Raw genomic sequence first — 13,909 nt, 5'->3', positions numbered from 1 at the left:
ATATATTCTACAACTATGTATTGTTAAATTTAATACTATGATTTAGAGATAATATTTTTTAATTTAGATATATTTTTTAAACAAAATAAATTTAAAACATTTAATTTTAAAAAAAATAAATAATAACTTTCAATCAATGGTTCTGACCTTCAACTATCAGAAATCAATTTCATATATATTAAAAACAAACGAATTTTTAAAAAGTTATTAAAAATAAAAATAAAAACCTAACGGCTAGCTGACGTAATCGATAATATCAATGCGCCTTTAATATTGACTGTTGAATTTGCAGTTGCACGAGATGTTTCATGCTATACTTTCTCATCTTAAAAAGTACATGCACTGGGCCCACAAAAGAATTTGGCCTAGTTGGAGGGCTAAAGGGCCAAATGTGGCCAACAAATTTTTTAGCCCATGGCTGAAGATGAGTTTTGCATTATTTTAGGGTTATATTTAGCCTATGACCCATGACTAAAGATGACCTTAGGCTCATAACTATTGATCGCTAAGTTTGGTAAACAAGGCTAAATAATTGAATAATTACATTTTTGTCATTGGGATATGGCTCAAAATCAAATTTGGTAACTGTAATTTCAATTTTTCCGATTTGGTCATCGTATTTGCAGTAGTTAACAAATTCAGTACAATACCTCAATGCCGTCAGTTTGTTTAATTAAAAAAATAATAATTAACTTAAATGTAAAATTTTAATATATATATTTAAATCTTCAGATCTCCACCGCTATCATCACCCTCTCGCCATGACTCCGTCGCAAGCATTTGAGAAACTCCAATTGTTGTAAAATTGAATCCAATAGCACAAGAAAAAAAAAAACCCCTAGTTAAGAACTTGATGGTCAACCCAATAACAACAACAATAATTGAGCAACCAAATTATTGAAACAGAAAGGACTAAAGATTGAGAATATTAACATTGCATTGTTAACATCTGAAATCACTGAATCTCTCAGCCCAAAAGCCCAATAGTCCCCATCTCTGATTCTTCCCAACCCAAACTCCAAAAACCCTTTTTGTTTTTCAGCCCCTTCGATCTTGTTGTTCTCCTTTGTACTTATATCCCTCCTTGGCCAGCCAATTTTCTCCATCTCAAAAGCTAGTCCCATTTCCATTTTCAAGTAATCGGTGGCCACCCAAGTTTCCCATCTCGAAGCTACCGTCGTCTTGCTTCTGCCCAACACAACCAACAGTCATTTGGGGCGGTGAACTCTGGCCCGCATTGGAGATGGCGATGGGGTGTGGGGGTGCGAGTGCGACAATGGGTGCTGGGTACTTTTGGAGGTGGGGTGACGGAAGAGACGGGAAGAAAAGGAAGAGATTGTTTTTTATTTTAAGGGTTAATGACCTAAATGGTCCTCAAATTATTGCCCCAATATCATTTTGATCCATCAACTAAAATTTTCAATTCAAACGTCCTTAAACTTTTCATAATGTGCCAATATGGTCCATCCGTTACAGATTCCGTGACTTCTGATCACGCGATGGCCATGTGACTGAGTTTTTGAAGGGTATATACGACTTTTTGCGAAGCTAACACAAAACTCCCGGGTTATTGATTTCAATGGTCCCCCAACTATTGCTCTAGTATCATTTTGGTCCCCCAACTATTGCTCCAGTATCATTTTGGTCCCCAAAACTCCCATTTTCTTCTTCATCCTCCCTCCCAACTGCCACTATATTGTTGCAAGATTCACTGTTAGCAATTCAGCAAGTTTCAATCTTTATGTCGGCCATGGATGATGGCATTCCAAGCTTCGCAAACATACACGAATCACATAAAATCCTTGGGCGGAAGCCCTAAAAGAATGTCAAACACAAGCTCTGGTGGAATGTATGGGGTGGTTGTTGAAAGCTTGGGTTTAGGGTTAGAATTTGGGGCCATTTCAATTTGTGCATCAATGGATTCAACACTCAACATACTCTCAGAGTCAACATAAAAATCTAATTTCTTAACAGCTCTCCACCTATAACAAGAACCCTAACAATCAAATTCAATTTATTTTATTTATAAATAAAGAAGAAAAGAAATTAAGCACAATAACAATTTGGTACATTATGAAAAGTTTAAGGACGTTTGAATTGAAAATTTTAGTTGGTGGACCAAAATGATACTGGGGCAATAGTTTGGGGACCATTTAGGTCATTAACCCTTTTACAGGAGAATACTCACCTAAAAATACGGTTTTGTCCCTCGATTTCACGGAATAATAAACAGACTTTGACAGATGGACCATATTGGTACATTATGAAAAGTTTAAGGACGTTTGAATTGAAAATTTTAGTTGGTGGACCAAAATGATACTGAGGCAATAGTTTGGGGACCATTTAGGTCATTAACCCTTATTTTTTTGGTTTAAATTATTAAAATTTTACATTTAAGTTAATTATTTTGAGGTCAAGAGTCACTTTTGATCTTTATAATTTGATAATTCAATCACTTTTGACCCTATAAATTTTCGTCAGTTATCTATTAGGGGTATTTTGGTCCAAACATGCATTTCCGAATCCCTCCCCAACCAGCCACCACTCAATAACAGTCCACCAACCCCAGCTAGCCACCACACCCTGTAATTAACCGGCGGCCCCAACCCCAACAAAGGCACAAGCATATACTGAGCATGGATGAAATCTGAGCATATGCTTTGTACGGATGAAATCTGCTCAGCATATGCATATACTGAGCATAAACAATGGTTTCAAAATCCAGAGGTAGACAGGGATATTCATGAGTAAAGCCAAGAGAGAAAAAGAAGACGTTTGACAGCTCAACGGAGCTTGGACTGTTGTCATTTATGCTCAGCGGGTCATGGTGGTGTTAATGGTTTTGGGGCAACTATTGAAACAGAGCTCTCTCGTTGCTTTACTTGCCTGCTTCTGCCTTGTGCCTTTGTTGGGGGTTGGGGCGGCCTTGGGAGGCTGTGGTGGCGGTCAGTTGCAGGGTGTGCTGGCTAGCTGGGGTTGGGTAGGGAATCTTTGTGAGTGTTGGCTGGTTGGGGAGGGGATGATAATTAGAATTGTCCTCAAATGGCTATAATTATGAAACTACAATGGCAAAATTAACAAAATTGAAATCACATAGTCAAAAGTGTTTGAAGTGCCAAACTATGTGGACTAAAAGGGTCATGTTAGGGAGACCAACTTGGGATACCAACTTGTGTACCAACTCTCTAATAGAGGTGGAGCCCACCAATACAATGGGTCCCACACTCTATTAGAGAGTTGGTACACAAGTTGGTATCCCAAGTTGGTCTCCCTAGCATTTTCCGGACTAAAAATGACTTTTGGCATTAATTTTAATTTAATATTAAATATTTTTTAATCAAACAAAGTGACGGAATTGAGGCATTTGACTGAATTTATTAACTATTGGTGACCAAATCGGGAAAATTGAAATTACGATGACCAAATTTCATTTCGAGCCAAACCCCAATGACCAAAAATGTAATTAACCCTTACAAATTTTTCTTAACTCACAAGATGAGCGAATGAGGGAAATGCGACCCTTAATTATTATAACATAGTATTAATTTGTATATAAATAAACATGCAATTTCCAGTTCGTAGTTAAAATTCATGCTTGGCACTCTCAACATGAGTATGCTTGAAAAGGGTCTGCCGAGCAGCTTCCAGTTTGTGGAGGGCATCCCTCAAGCTAGTGCGTCCCTCAGGCGAAGCATAAGTGCAAGATAGCCCAACCTCTATAACTGAAATCAGGCAATTACGTTCTAATTCATTGGGCGGATGTTGCATGGGGTGTAGCAGCTCAGAGTCTAGTACTTGGGCAATGTTCTGAGGGAAGGCAGAGTGCACCCATTTGATAAGGTTTTCATCTCCTGTGAATCTTTCATGGGTTGGGCTTTTCCCAGTAAACAGCTCCAGCAACATTACTCCGAAACTGTATGCATCTCCAGCCGTCGATGGCTTTTGTCCAAAACCATACTCTGCATCATAGTTCATTCTTAATAAACCAAACAAACTGGAAAGAGAAAAAAAATAATAATCATAAAACATAGCTAACTTGACATATAAGGTAAACCAAATACTTCAAATGAGAAGAGGGCTGCTTAATACTGACCTGGGGGCATATATCCTATTGAACCCTTTAGCACGTCTGTGGAGCTGAGAGCGTTATTGCATGTTCTTTCTATCAGCAACTTGGCCAACCCAAAATCTCCAATCTTTGCAATCATATCTCTGTCCAAAAGAATGTTGCTGGGCTTTAAATCACAGTGCGCCACTGGAACTTCACAATCGTGATGCAGATAATCCAATCCACACGCAACATCAATGGCCACATTCAGTCTCTCCACAATGTTCAATCCATCTCCATTAGTATTCTTTCTCTTTCCCTGAATCCAATCTTCCAAGCTCCCATTACTCAGATACTCAAACACCAAAGCCAAAAAATCCACGTTCTTGAAGTCCAAGCTGGAGCATGATGTGATCAGTTTGACAAGATTGCGGTGCCTCACGCTCCTCAAGGCCTCACACTCTGCCAAAAAACTCTTCCACGATCCTGTCCTTTTAATATCAAGCACCTTCACTGCAACTTCAATTCCGTCTCTTAGGCACCCTCTATATACAGACCCAAAGCTCCCGCTTCCAATCAAATTATCCAGGCTAAAATTCCCAGTTGCACCTCGTAGCTCTTCATATGTGACCATTTGATGCTGCCCTTTTAGTAACAAATCAGAATTAGTTACTGTAACGTTTGCTTTGCTTTTGCTGACATAGAGTGAACAACCAACTATGACACATACTGCCAATGTTGCCAAAACAGTCGTACTAATAAGAACTCGGATCAATACTTTTCGCCTATGACCGCCGGGATTCACACATGATGAATGCAGACAAAGCTTTGGATTGCCTTCAAGATGGACACTAGAGCTATTTTTAACAAAGATTCCACCATTAGGAATTACTCCTTCCAAGTGATTAAAGGAGAGGTTCAAGTAGCTCAGGACCTGTAGGTCTTCAAGTTTGTCAGGAATGGATCCGGAAAACTGGTTTGAGGAGAGGTCTAGAATATCAAGACCTCTCATATCTCCAAGAACATTAGGAAGAGGACCAGAGAGTTTATTTCTAGCCATCAACAATCCCTCCAAGCTTGTACACTTTCCAATTGTATTGGGGATCAATCCAGACAAGTGGTTGTCTAAGAGGTCTATAGTGAAAACACTTCCTAGGAGCCCAATTTCTTCAGGCAAAGGACCACTCAGAAAGTTGTTAGCCAAGTTCAGAATGGTGCTCAAACTAGGGAGGTTTCGAAATATTTCTGTAGAAATGCTTCCATTGAGCAAATTGTTCGATAAGTCCATGGAAAGCAACTTATGAAAGTTTGCAAAGGAAGGGGGTATATAGCCAACAAAGTAATTTCTGGATAAATCAATCTTGTTCAGCTTTCTGAGATTACCTAAGGAGTTTGTAATATGACCAGACATTTTGTTTGCAGCTAAACTAAGCACTTGCAATTCTTCCAGCTGGCCTATTTCAGGTGGGATTTCGCCAGAGATCGAATTGTAGCTTACATTAAGCAAAGTCAAGCTACTGAGTTGACCAATTGAAGAGGGTATGTGACCGAAAATGCGGTTCCCTCCCATGTACAATTTTTCGAGAACCCTGGAGAGGTTTCCAATGGACTCTGGAATTACACCCTCTAAATGATTACCATCAATGGCAAGGAATCGGAGACGGGTGCTGTTTGTTAAGGAAGTGATGAAACTGAGACCATCACCACCGTAGCTAACAATCCGATTAAAAGCAATGTTGTACATTTCAAGGAATGGCAAATTCCCTAGGCCTGGTGGAAGCGTTCCTTCAAGAAAGTTGTTGGCCATTCGAATTGATCGAATGCCGGAGATATTGTGCAACGACAATGGAATATTTCCAGTGAATAGATTAACACAATTTCTGAAGTATAGAAGATTTGGAAGTGTGTGACCAATATTGCTTGGAATCTCACCCCACAGTTGGTTTGAAGCTACCGTGAAGAGAACTAGAGAAGAGATGTTGTAAATGGACAGGGCAACAGTCCCAGTAAGTTGGTTACCTGCAAGATCAAGTTCCTTGAGTTTGTAAAGGAAACCCAATTCACTCGGTATCGTACCACTGAGACTATTTGTGCCTAAGTTCAAATGTGTGAGGGTGAAAGAGAGGTTGCTTATGGATGATGGGATTGGACCATGAAGGTTGTTTCGTGCCAAATTCAAGAATTGAAGATTTTTCAAGCGGCTGAGATTTTCAGGAATTGTTCCTGTGATGTTATTTGAGGCCAAGTCAAGTGTTTGGAGCGCAATAAGTTGGGTCATGTTTGATGGCAGGGGACCTTGTATGGTGTTGGAGCTCAAGTTTAGAGATGTCAAGTGGAAAAGGTAGAGAATTTGAGAGGGAATGTTTCCTGTTAATTTGTTGTTTTGAAGTTGAAGGGAATGGAGGAAGGAGAGGTTACCAATGTGGGGGGTTATGGAACCTGTAAGTCCCAAACCGGAAAGATGAAGAGCAACAACTCTGTTGCCAAGTTTATTGCAAACAACTCCAGTCCAGTTGGTGCATGGAGATGAGTTTTGGTCCCAAAAAGATGGAGGGAGACTAACCCCTGACTTGAATGAGAGCAAGGCCTCCTTGTCCGTGGCAATGCTTGTAATGGCTGCCTCACCGCTCACAAATATGTATACAAGAACAGAGAATGTTATGGCAAATGTTTGAGGCAATAGATGGAATGGGGAAACCATATCTCTTAGGTTTTCTTTTTCTGTTCTTGAACTCAGCGGAATGATAGGTTATGCTGACGGTTTAAGTCAAATTTATAATCCCGAATCCTAGGTCAGTATATATGCCATGTCATTTCTAGTGTGGAAAACTGAGGCAATAGATGGGAATGGGAGCCCATATCTCTTGGTTTGTTTCTGTTTTTCAAGTCTTGGAAATGGAATAGGTGATGTGATATCTATCAGACCGAATAATTCCTCTGGTAAACAAGAAAAAAAAGTCTCAAGTGGGTAATTTGACATGGAATGAGAATTTAATGTCAAATTACCCATTTCCATTTCACCAAATAAAAAATAAAAAATTACCCATTTCCATCCCCTGATCAGATTCCTTATCAGTATTCAATATATAGAACTTGTGGTACAATAGGCTTTAAGGCTGCAATTAAGTCCTTTCCCTTTCATAATGGGAATGTACGACTGAAAAAGTCTTTCAACCACAAATTATGACTGAAAAACTCGTTCATCGAGCATTCGTACCCAACAACACAACCGTGTAGAGCACATTAATGTTGGGGGAAGACTTTTCAATCATCTCAATATTGTTGGGGGGAAGACTTTTCAATTATTGAGCATCTCAATAATGTTGGGGGAAAACTCTTCAATCATCTCAATAATGTCACATACTTTCACATTGAAATTACCTATAGGATGGCTTAAAACACCAAAAGCGTAAAGTCTGCGTTTTGAATAGTCAAGAGTATTATGATAATACAAATGAAACACGCCAAGCGGATTGATACTATACAGTTCAGAATGTAAAAGCAGAGAAAAACACAGAAAGTATTTTACGTGGTAAAACCCCACCTATGGGGAAAATCCATGGGACTCCTCAGTCCAAAACAAATCCACTATAGAACAATGATTACAAGAAGTACTCACACACTTATCTTAGACACATTCTAGATAATGTTTACCGACTTCTTCGTAACTCAACTTCTGTCACGAGATGATCTTTCGACACTCCTTATGTTGAACGCAATATTGGTCACGATTGCTTCAAGCTTGCCGGAGTTCTTCCAACTCTCCTTATGTTGAATCCGATATTGGTCACGATCAATTCAAGCTCACCGGAGAAAAACCGCCACAATGGTCTTGGTGTCCTCAACCGTATAGGTCACCGAACATGCAAATGAATGCAATATGAATGATAAAAGTGTTTGATAAATCACCAAGTAAACATGGAACACTTGATGATTTATCTCAAATAAAAACTCAGCTTTCCAAAATTTATGGACTGAAAATATGATCGTGAAAGCTCTCTAAACAAAGAAGACAAAGGTCTTATTTTATAGACTTTTTCTTTACAAGAAAGAAAACATGCTGAAAACATGATTTCCAATTTCTAATGCTTGACAGAAAATCATGATGGTATCTTTCCTATTCTAAAGATTGGTCACATGTAGTTCAACCAATAGGAAAGGAGATATTTAAGAAAGGAAGATTTTAATCAATCACAATATCAAATGAATCCTTATATGCCTAGTTAACTATTAAGGGTATCTTGACTCCTTGACATTGTGATATGATTGAACCATGATTTCCAAGCAGCCAAAACGTGATAGAAAATCAAAGATACTTGAGAGACAAGAAGAATTTAATAATAAAAGGAAACAAGGAATAAACAAAAGATATTGAAAACTATGCCTAAATGAGATGCACTCCTAAAGGGATTCTAATTGATTAAATTCAAGGAATATCAAGGAAAAAAAATCATATTATATTCCCAAAAAACATTCATAGTATGAGTGCATAAAAAATGACATGTCTTACCCTTCAGATCAAATGGCTCATAAGTGTTAAGTCACAATTTTGGAATTTGGGGATTGCTGAGCTGTTTCAATTATGCAGTTTCTGGAAATTAGAGTCAACAATTTTGCTTCAACCCTTTAGCTGAATGACACTTCCAAATCTATACTAAGTTCTAGGAAATGCCAACACAATTTCATACGAACACACGTGTCAAGAGAATTTTTGTAGTAGGAGAGTTTGGTGAAATGCTTAAAATATAAAAGAAAAATAAGTTATTGGTTGAATAATTGTGATTGATCTTATATTTATCTAAGAGGGGGATATATACAAGTACAAATTGACTTTTCCTACAAGGAAAAGTAATTACCTAATTACAAGGAATCCTAACTGGGTAATTATTCTAATTATGTAGTGTGAATTACACCAGGAAATGAGGGATCACGGGATCCTTAAATTATTACTCACGCCAACACTCCCCCTCAAGTTGGTGCGTAGATATCTCATATGCCAAACTTGTCAAGTGAGTCATGAAAAACCTTTGTTGGCTCCGCATACGTTAAGACATATGCCAGCTGTTCTTCTGACTTTACAAATGGTATATTGATTAGCTTATCTTCCAGCTTCTGTTTGATATAATGCCTATCCACTTCAACATGCTTAGTTCTGTCATGTTTTACTGGATTATTTGCTATATCTCTCACAACTTGGTTGTCACAGTAAAGCTTTATGACTTTCTTTGGTGGAAAACCAATTTCGGACAGAAGTATCCTTAGCCAAAGAAACTCACAAACTCTTTGTGCTATGCCCATGTACTTTACCTCAGTTGAAGATCGAGCCACTACATTCTGCTTCTTACTTCGCCATGTAACCAAATTACCCCCAATGAAAGTGAAGTAACTTGATGTAGAACGTCTATCTGTTATATTACATGCCCAATCTACATTTGTATAACCCTTGACATCCGAATGTCTTAGTTTTCTGAATATCAAGCCTTGGCCTGGAGCTTTCTTCAAATAACTCAAAATCCTCATAACTGTCGCTAAGTGATCCTCACTAGGAGAATGCATGAACTAGCTAACAACACTAACTGGATATGGGATATCTGGTCTAGTGTGCGAAAGATATATTAGTATTCCACTTAACCTCTGATATCTCTCTTTGTTGGTTGGCACTTGATCAGAATAGATTGCCAGGTGATGATTCTGCACAATAGGGGTTTTGGCTGGTGCACACCATAACATACCAGTTTCTGCAATTCTTTTTCTTTGTGTGGGCCACCTTTCGTTGCTTCTGGTGTTCAAAAAACCAATCAGAAAACCCATTCTTGTGAAAACACATGGCTGCTGTATGACAGTTCCCATTATAGTAAGTGCAATGCACGTTTTCTTTTTCCTCCTGGATTGGACGAGAAAAAAAAAATAACAACAGAGGCTTTGGAAAACTATTAGAGAATCCACAATGGGCTCCCTAAACCACCTTCTTAGACAAATTTTACGGAGAAATTGGAAAAATACAACTCCACCCATGCTCCCTATCCACCTCCTTAAATAGAGAGACTTCTAAGAGCTCCTAAATATGAGGAGAGAGAAATGACTCCTAGTGGCTCCCTAAAATTTAATACTGCTTTAGTTTATGAGTATTTTAATCTTTTAATTAGTACTAACTATTTTTTATATTATTTTTTAATAGAGATGGACAAATTAAAAAAGAGTTATAGCATTTATGACTCCATAAACTAGATAGTATGATTGAAGTTAAAATTTTATAAAGAGCTCCTAAAATAGCTTTTATATATTTTTAGCTAAATTTTAACTAAAAAATAGAGAGTATGGTTGTAGATGCTCTTACAGCGGAGGATTCACTCTATCCATCCTTCTTGAGCATCGTCTCCCGGCGTTGGGTATACGAACAAAAACAAACTACTCCTCCAATTTTGGCAATGGACTCAACCTCAACAAATCTCCTATATTTTTATCAAACTCACCATATAGACTTGCAAGAAAATCATAAATATGATCTTTTTGTATCTCAGCCCGTTGAATCTTCACATCATCTGGGCACTTCATGTTGATTAGACGACGATGGAATTTTTTTTAAGAATAAAGCTCAAAAGGCATCAGTTAGGCCATCTTCAACCCATGAGGCCAAACCCAAAATATCCCAAATTTTAGCCCAAATTCTCCCAACCTAAGAAAATTAAGGGGCCAAAATTTAGGAAAACCCAAACTTAGGGCCAAATACCAATCCAACTATTGTTTGGATTGGAATTTTTTTCGGTGGAGCCCACTCAGAGGCGGAGCCACAGTGGGGTCATTGGGGTCGCACGACCTCTTGGAAGCCATGGAAATAGGCTTAGAGGTCCATTGGAGCTGCTGGGCGACCTCTTGGAGCTGCACACCATATGGTCGACGAAATGTCTGAAAGAACGATGGGTTGCATGCTGAAGAAGAAGGCTGGCGCGCGCCAGTTTTTTTCTTAAAACGACCTGGCCAAAACGACGTCGTTTTGGGCCAGGTTTTAAAAAATTGGAAAAGACCAACGTATCCTCTCCAGCCACTTCTTCTCCACAACACAACTTGACGGAATTTGTCCTTAAGCCGAAGTTCAAATGTATTTTACATATTCTTGGCCACACAGAAGACTTTGCTCCTAAGCCTGTGCGACACTATAATTGAAGTCAAAGCAAAATGACAAATTGCTATCTATTGGCCTCTGGACCATCACAAAGCATTCTTGCCTCCAGTAATAACAAAGTTTATATTTTTAATATCCATCTGAAGCTGCAACTTCTGCCACTCTTGCGCCTCAGCCTGTGCATGCCATTCTAATTTTTTTTTTTTTTTTAATTTAAAACTTAGGCAGCAGTTTAACTAAGGAATTTTTGGTAACTACTTAATCTCCTCTCTCCTCTCTCCTCCCTCCTCCCTCTTTTCCTTATTTTATAATTAATTCGGTGGAAAAGATGTCCAATTTGCGGAAAATATATCCAACATGTTTTCGTGTTTCATGAGCGCTGGAAGAGGTTTAGTGAAAATGTCTACCCATTGAAAGTCTGTACTAATAAATTCTAGTTATATGTTTCCCTTTTCTATGTGATCTCGAATAAAATGATGTCTCAAGTTTATGTGTTTAGTGCGTAAGTGAAGTATGAGATTCTCAGAGATGTTTATCGCACTAATTTCCAGTAACAATGTGAGTTTTTATTTTCATTTTTTTGCACATGTAGAATATATATGTTGATGCTATCCTTTTTTTTTTTTTTTTTGGGACTTTTACACTAAGACCCCTTGTGTTTCGATTCCTGGCTCCGCCACTGAGCCAACTTAAGGCTGATGCAGCCGATGTGCAAAGAGTTGTGACTAGGGCCTGCGCTGCTTCTGCTGCAGATCTTGTCTGGTCACGTGTCATGCGCTGGTAAGGTTGATGTTGGAATCTAACGGCACAATTCAAACAGTAACCCAAATCAACGATCCAAATTAAATCCAAGCTATTTTAAAGGTATAAAAAAAAAATTCCAACGGCTGAAATTTAAATCCAATTGTCAAAATAATATTTAAAATGAATCTAAATTAGATCAAACCCCAAAACTACTCCAAACTCTATAAATACCCACCCATTTCTCAAATAATCTACCAAAAATATTTTTTCTATAACTCAATTTATTTTTCCTTTGTCAATTTCATCAACCTCCTTTCATCTTTTTGGAATAAAATTATATTTGTGGAATTTCAATTTTTTAAGGTCAAATTGTTCAAAAAATTAAATTATGAAGGTATTTAAAAAGATTAAATGAAGAAAGTTTATCCATAAAAAAAATTAATTAGAATTAAACTGATGAGCACATAAATTATCATGTTTATTATCCCTAAATATATTTGTTAGTAATTGATTTTCTTACAATTTTAGTTAATTAGGAATGTTTTTCACTTATTCACTTGCTTACATACCCATTACATAATTGATGATGATTTCATTATTTTATCTTAAGGTTGAAGAAGATCATTGGATGCTAGTAGGCAAATGGTGGCAAGATTTATTAAAAAGATTGCAAGATGCACCACCCGGCCAAAGAGATGAGAAATGCATGTAAGTGCATGATAAAGTGTTCAAGTGCAAAAAATTAAAGAAGGAAATAAATACAATATGGATGCAACAACCAATGAAACAAAAAGATGAAGAATTTGGAGAATGGAGTCACCAACACTATGGAATAAGTAAAGGAAGCAAATTGGCAATTGGTTTGATGGAAAGTGGAAGACATATTAAATTCATGAATGGAGGGATTTGATGAATTTAGAATTGCTCCCATTCTTCTATAAATAGGAGGAGCTATGGCATTGTAAAAACACACCAAGCTCCACAACTCTTGAGCTTTCTCTCTTCCCTCCATCTTTCTAAGTTTTAATTTCTGTTTTTAGTTTTATTTTATTTTGAGGAACTAGCTAGGGAGAAGGCTTTTAATATAAGTGTGTAATTTTTATTAGTTTGATCCAAACTTAAGCTTTAATGTGAATTTGTAGTTTTCTTTTTAATTAATTGATGAATGTTTGATAATCTATTTCATGGGTTCAATAATGTTTTTCCCATTGTGTAGTAAAAACTTTCATGCTTTTAAAAGAAAAGATAATTACCAAAGATTAATAGAATTTTGATGAAGATTATTTTTTGATAGTTTGTTGCCAATGGTATAAGTTATGCTTAGAATACTTTTAAAGGAAATTAAAAAGTGCTTTAATTATTGGGGGTTTCACTAAAACACCCAAAATGGGGGCTGAAATTATAAAAAAACCCAACACTCAAAACACTTTATAAACACACCCAAAACTCATCATTACACACACTCAAAACCCATTTATAAACACACCCAAAAAATATACAATTGTTGATTTTGGGTGTGTTTCTATGTTTAAATAGTGTGTGGGTTTTTTTTTATAAATACATGTCTAGGATTGAGTTTATTTATAATAATCTATTAATTATTTTGAACAACTACAATGGAAAATATTTTGTGAATCAAATTATTAAGAGTTGCATGCTTATGTTAAAAGTGGAAACCCAATGCCTTAGTGTTTTAATCAATTGAATCTTCTTGAAATCAAATCTTGCATAAATCTACTTTTCAATCATAATTGTTCTTTTTCAGCTCTGTTATCTTTACACCGCTCTCTGTGGATATGACACTCGGACTTCCGAGCTACATTGCTATACGACACCTCCCTTGGGTTTTGCAAAGTGGTAGTAACATAAACCATTCTTAAACAATTTAATAAAGTTGCATAGTTAAAATTTGAGTTTGGAGGGTTGAAAGAAAAAACAATTTGAGTCTGGGCAAAACCCAAATAGTTACTTTTTGAGGGGGAAAATTTGGTTTT

At 37.1% G+C, this 13,909-nt stretch overlaps 1 protein-coding gene across 1 annotated transcript; it reads right to left on the bottom strand.

Moving 5' to 3' along the window:
- Nucleotides 1-3,496: 3,496 nt before the first annotated feature.
- Nucleotides 3,497-6,749, bottom strand: LOC110761898 (uncharacterized). The gene is made up of 2 exons (XM_021964486.2): nucleotides 4,094-6,749; nucleotides 3,497-3,959 (listed from the first exon to the last, which is right to left on the bottom strand). The coding sequence occupies exons 1-2, from the start codon at nucleotides 6,747-6,749 to the stop codon at nucleotides 3,583-3,585; spliced, it is 3,033 nt and encodes a 1,010-aa protein (XP_021820178.1). The 3' UTR covers nucleotides 3,497-3,582.
- Between the last annotated feature and the right edge of the window lie 7,160 nt (nucleotides 6,750-13,909).

This window comes from Prunus avium, chromosome 1, assembly GCF_965620075.1.
Source record: "Prunus avium chromosome 1, drPruAviu1.hap1.1, whole genome shotgun sequence".
NCBI lineage: Eukaryota > Viridiplantae > Streptophyta > Magnoliopsida > Rosales > Rosaceae > Prunus > Prunus avium.
The sequence above is the reverse complement of the archived record's forward strand: the minus strand, read 5'-3'. Positions and strand labels throughout refer to the sequence as shown.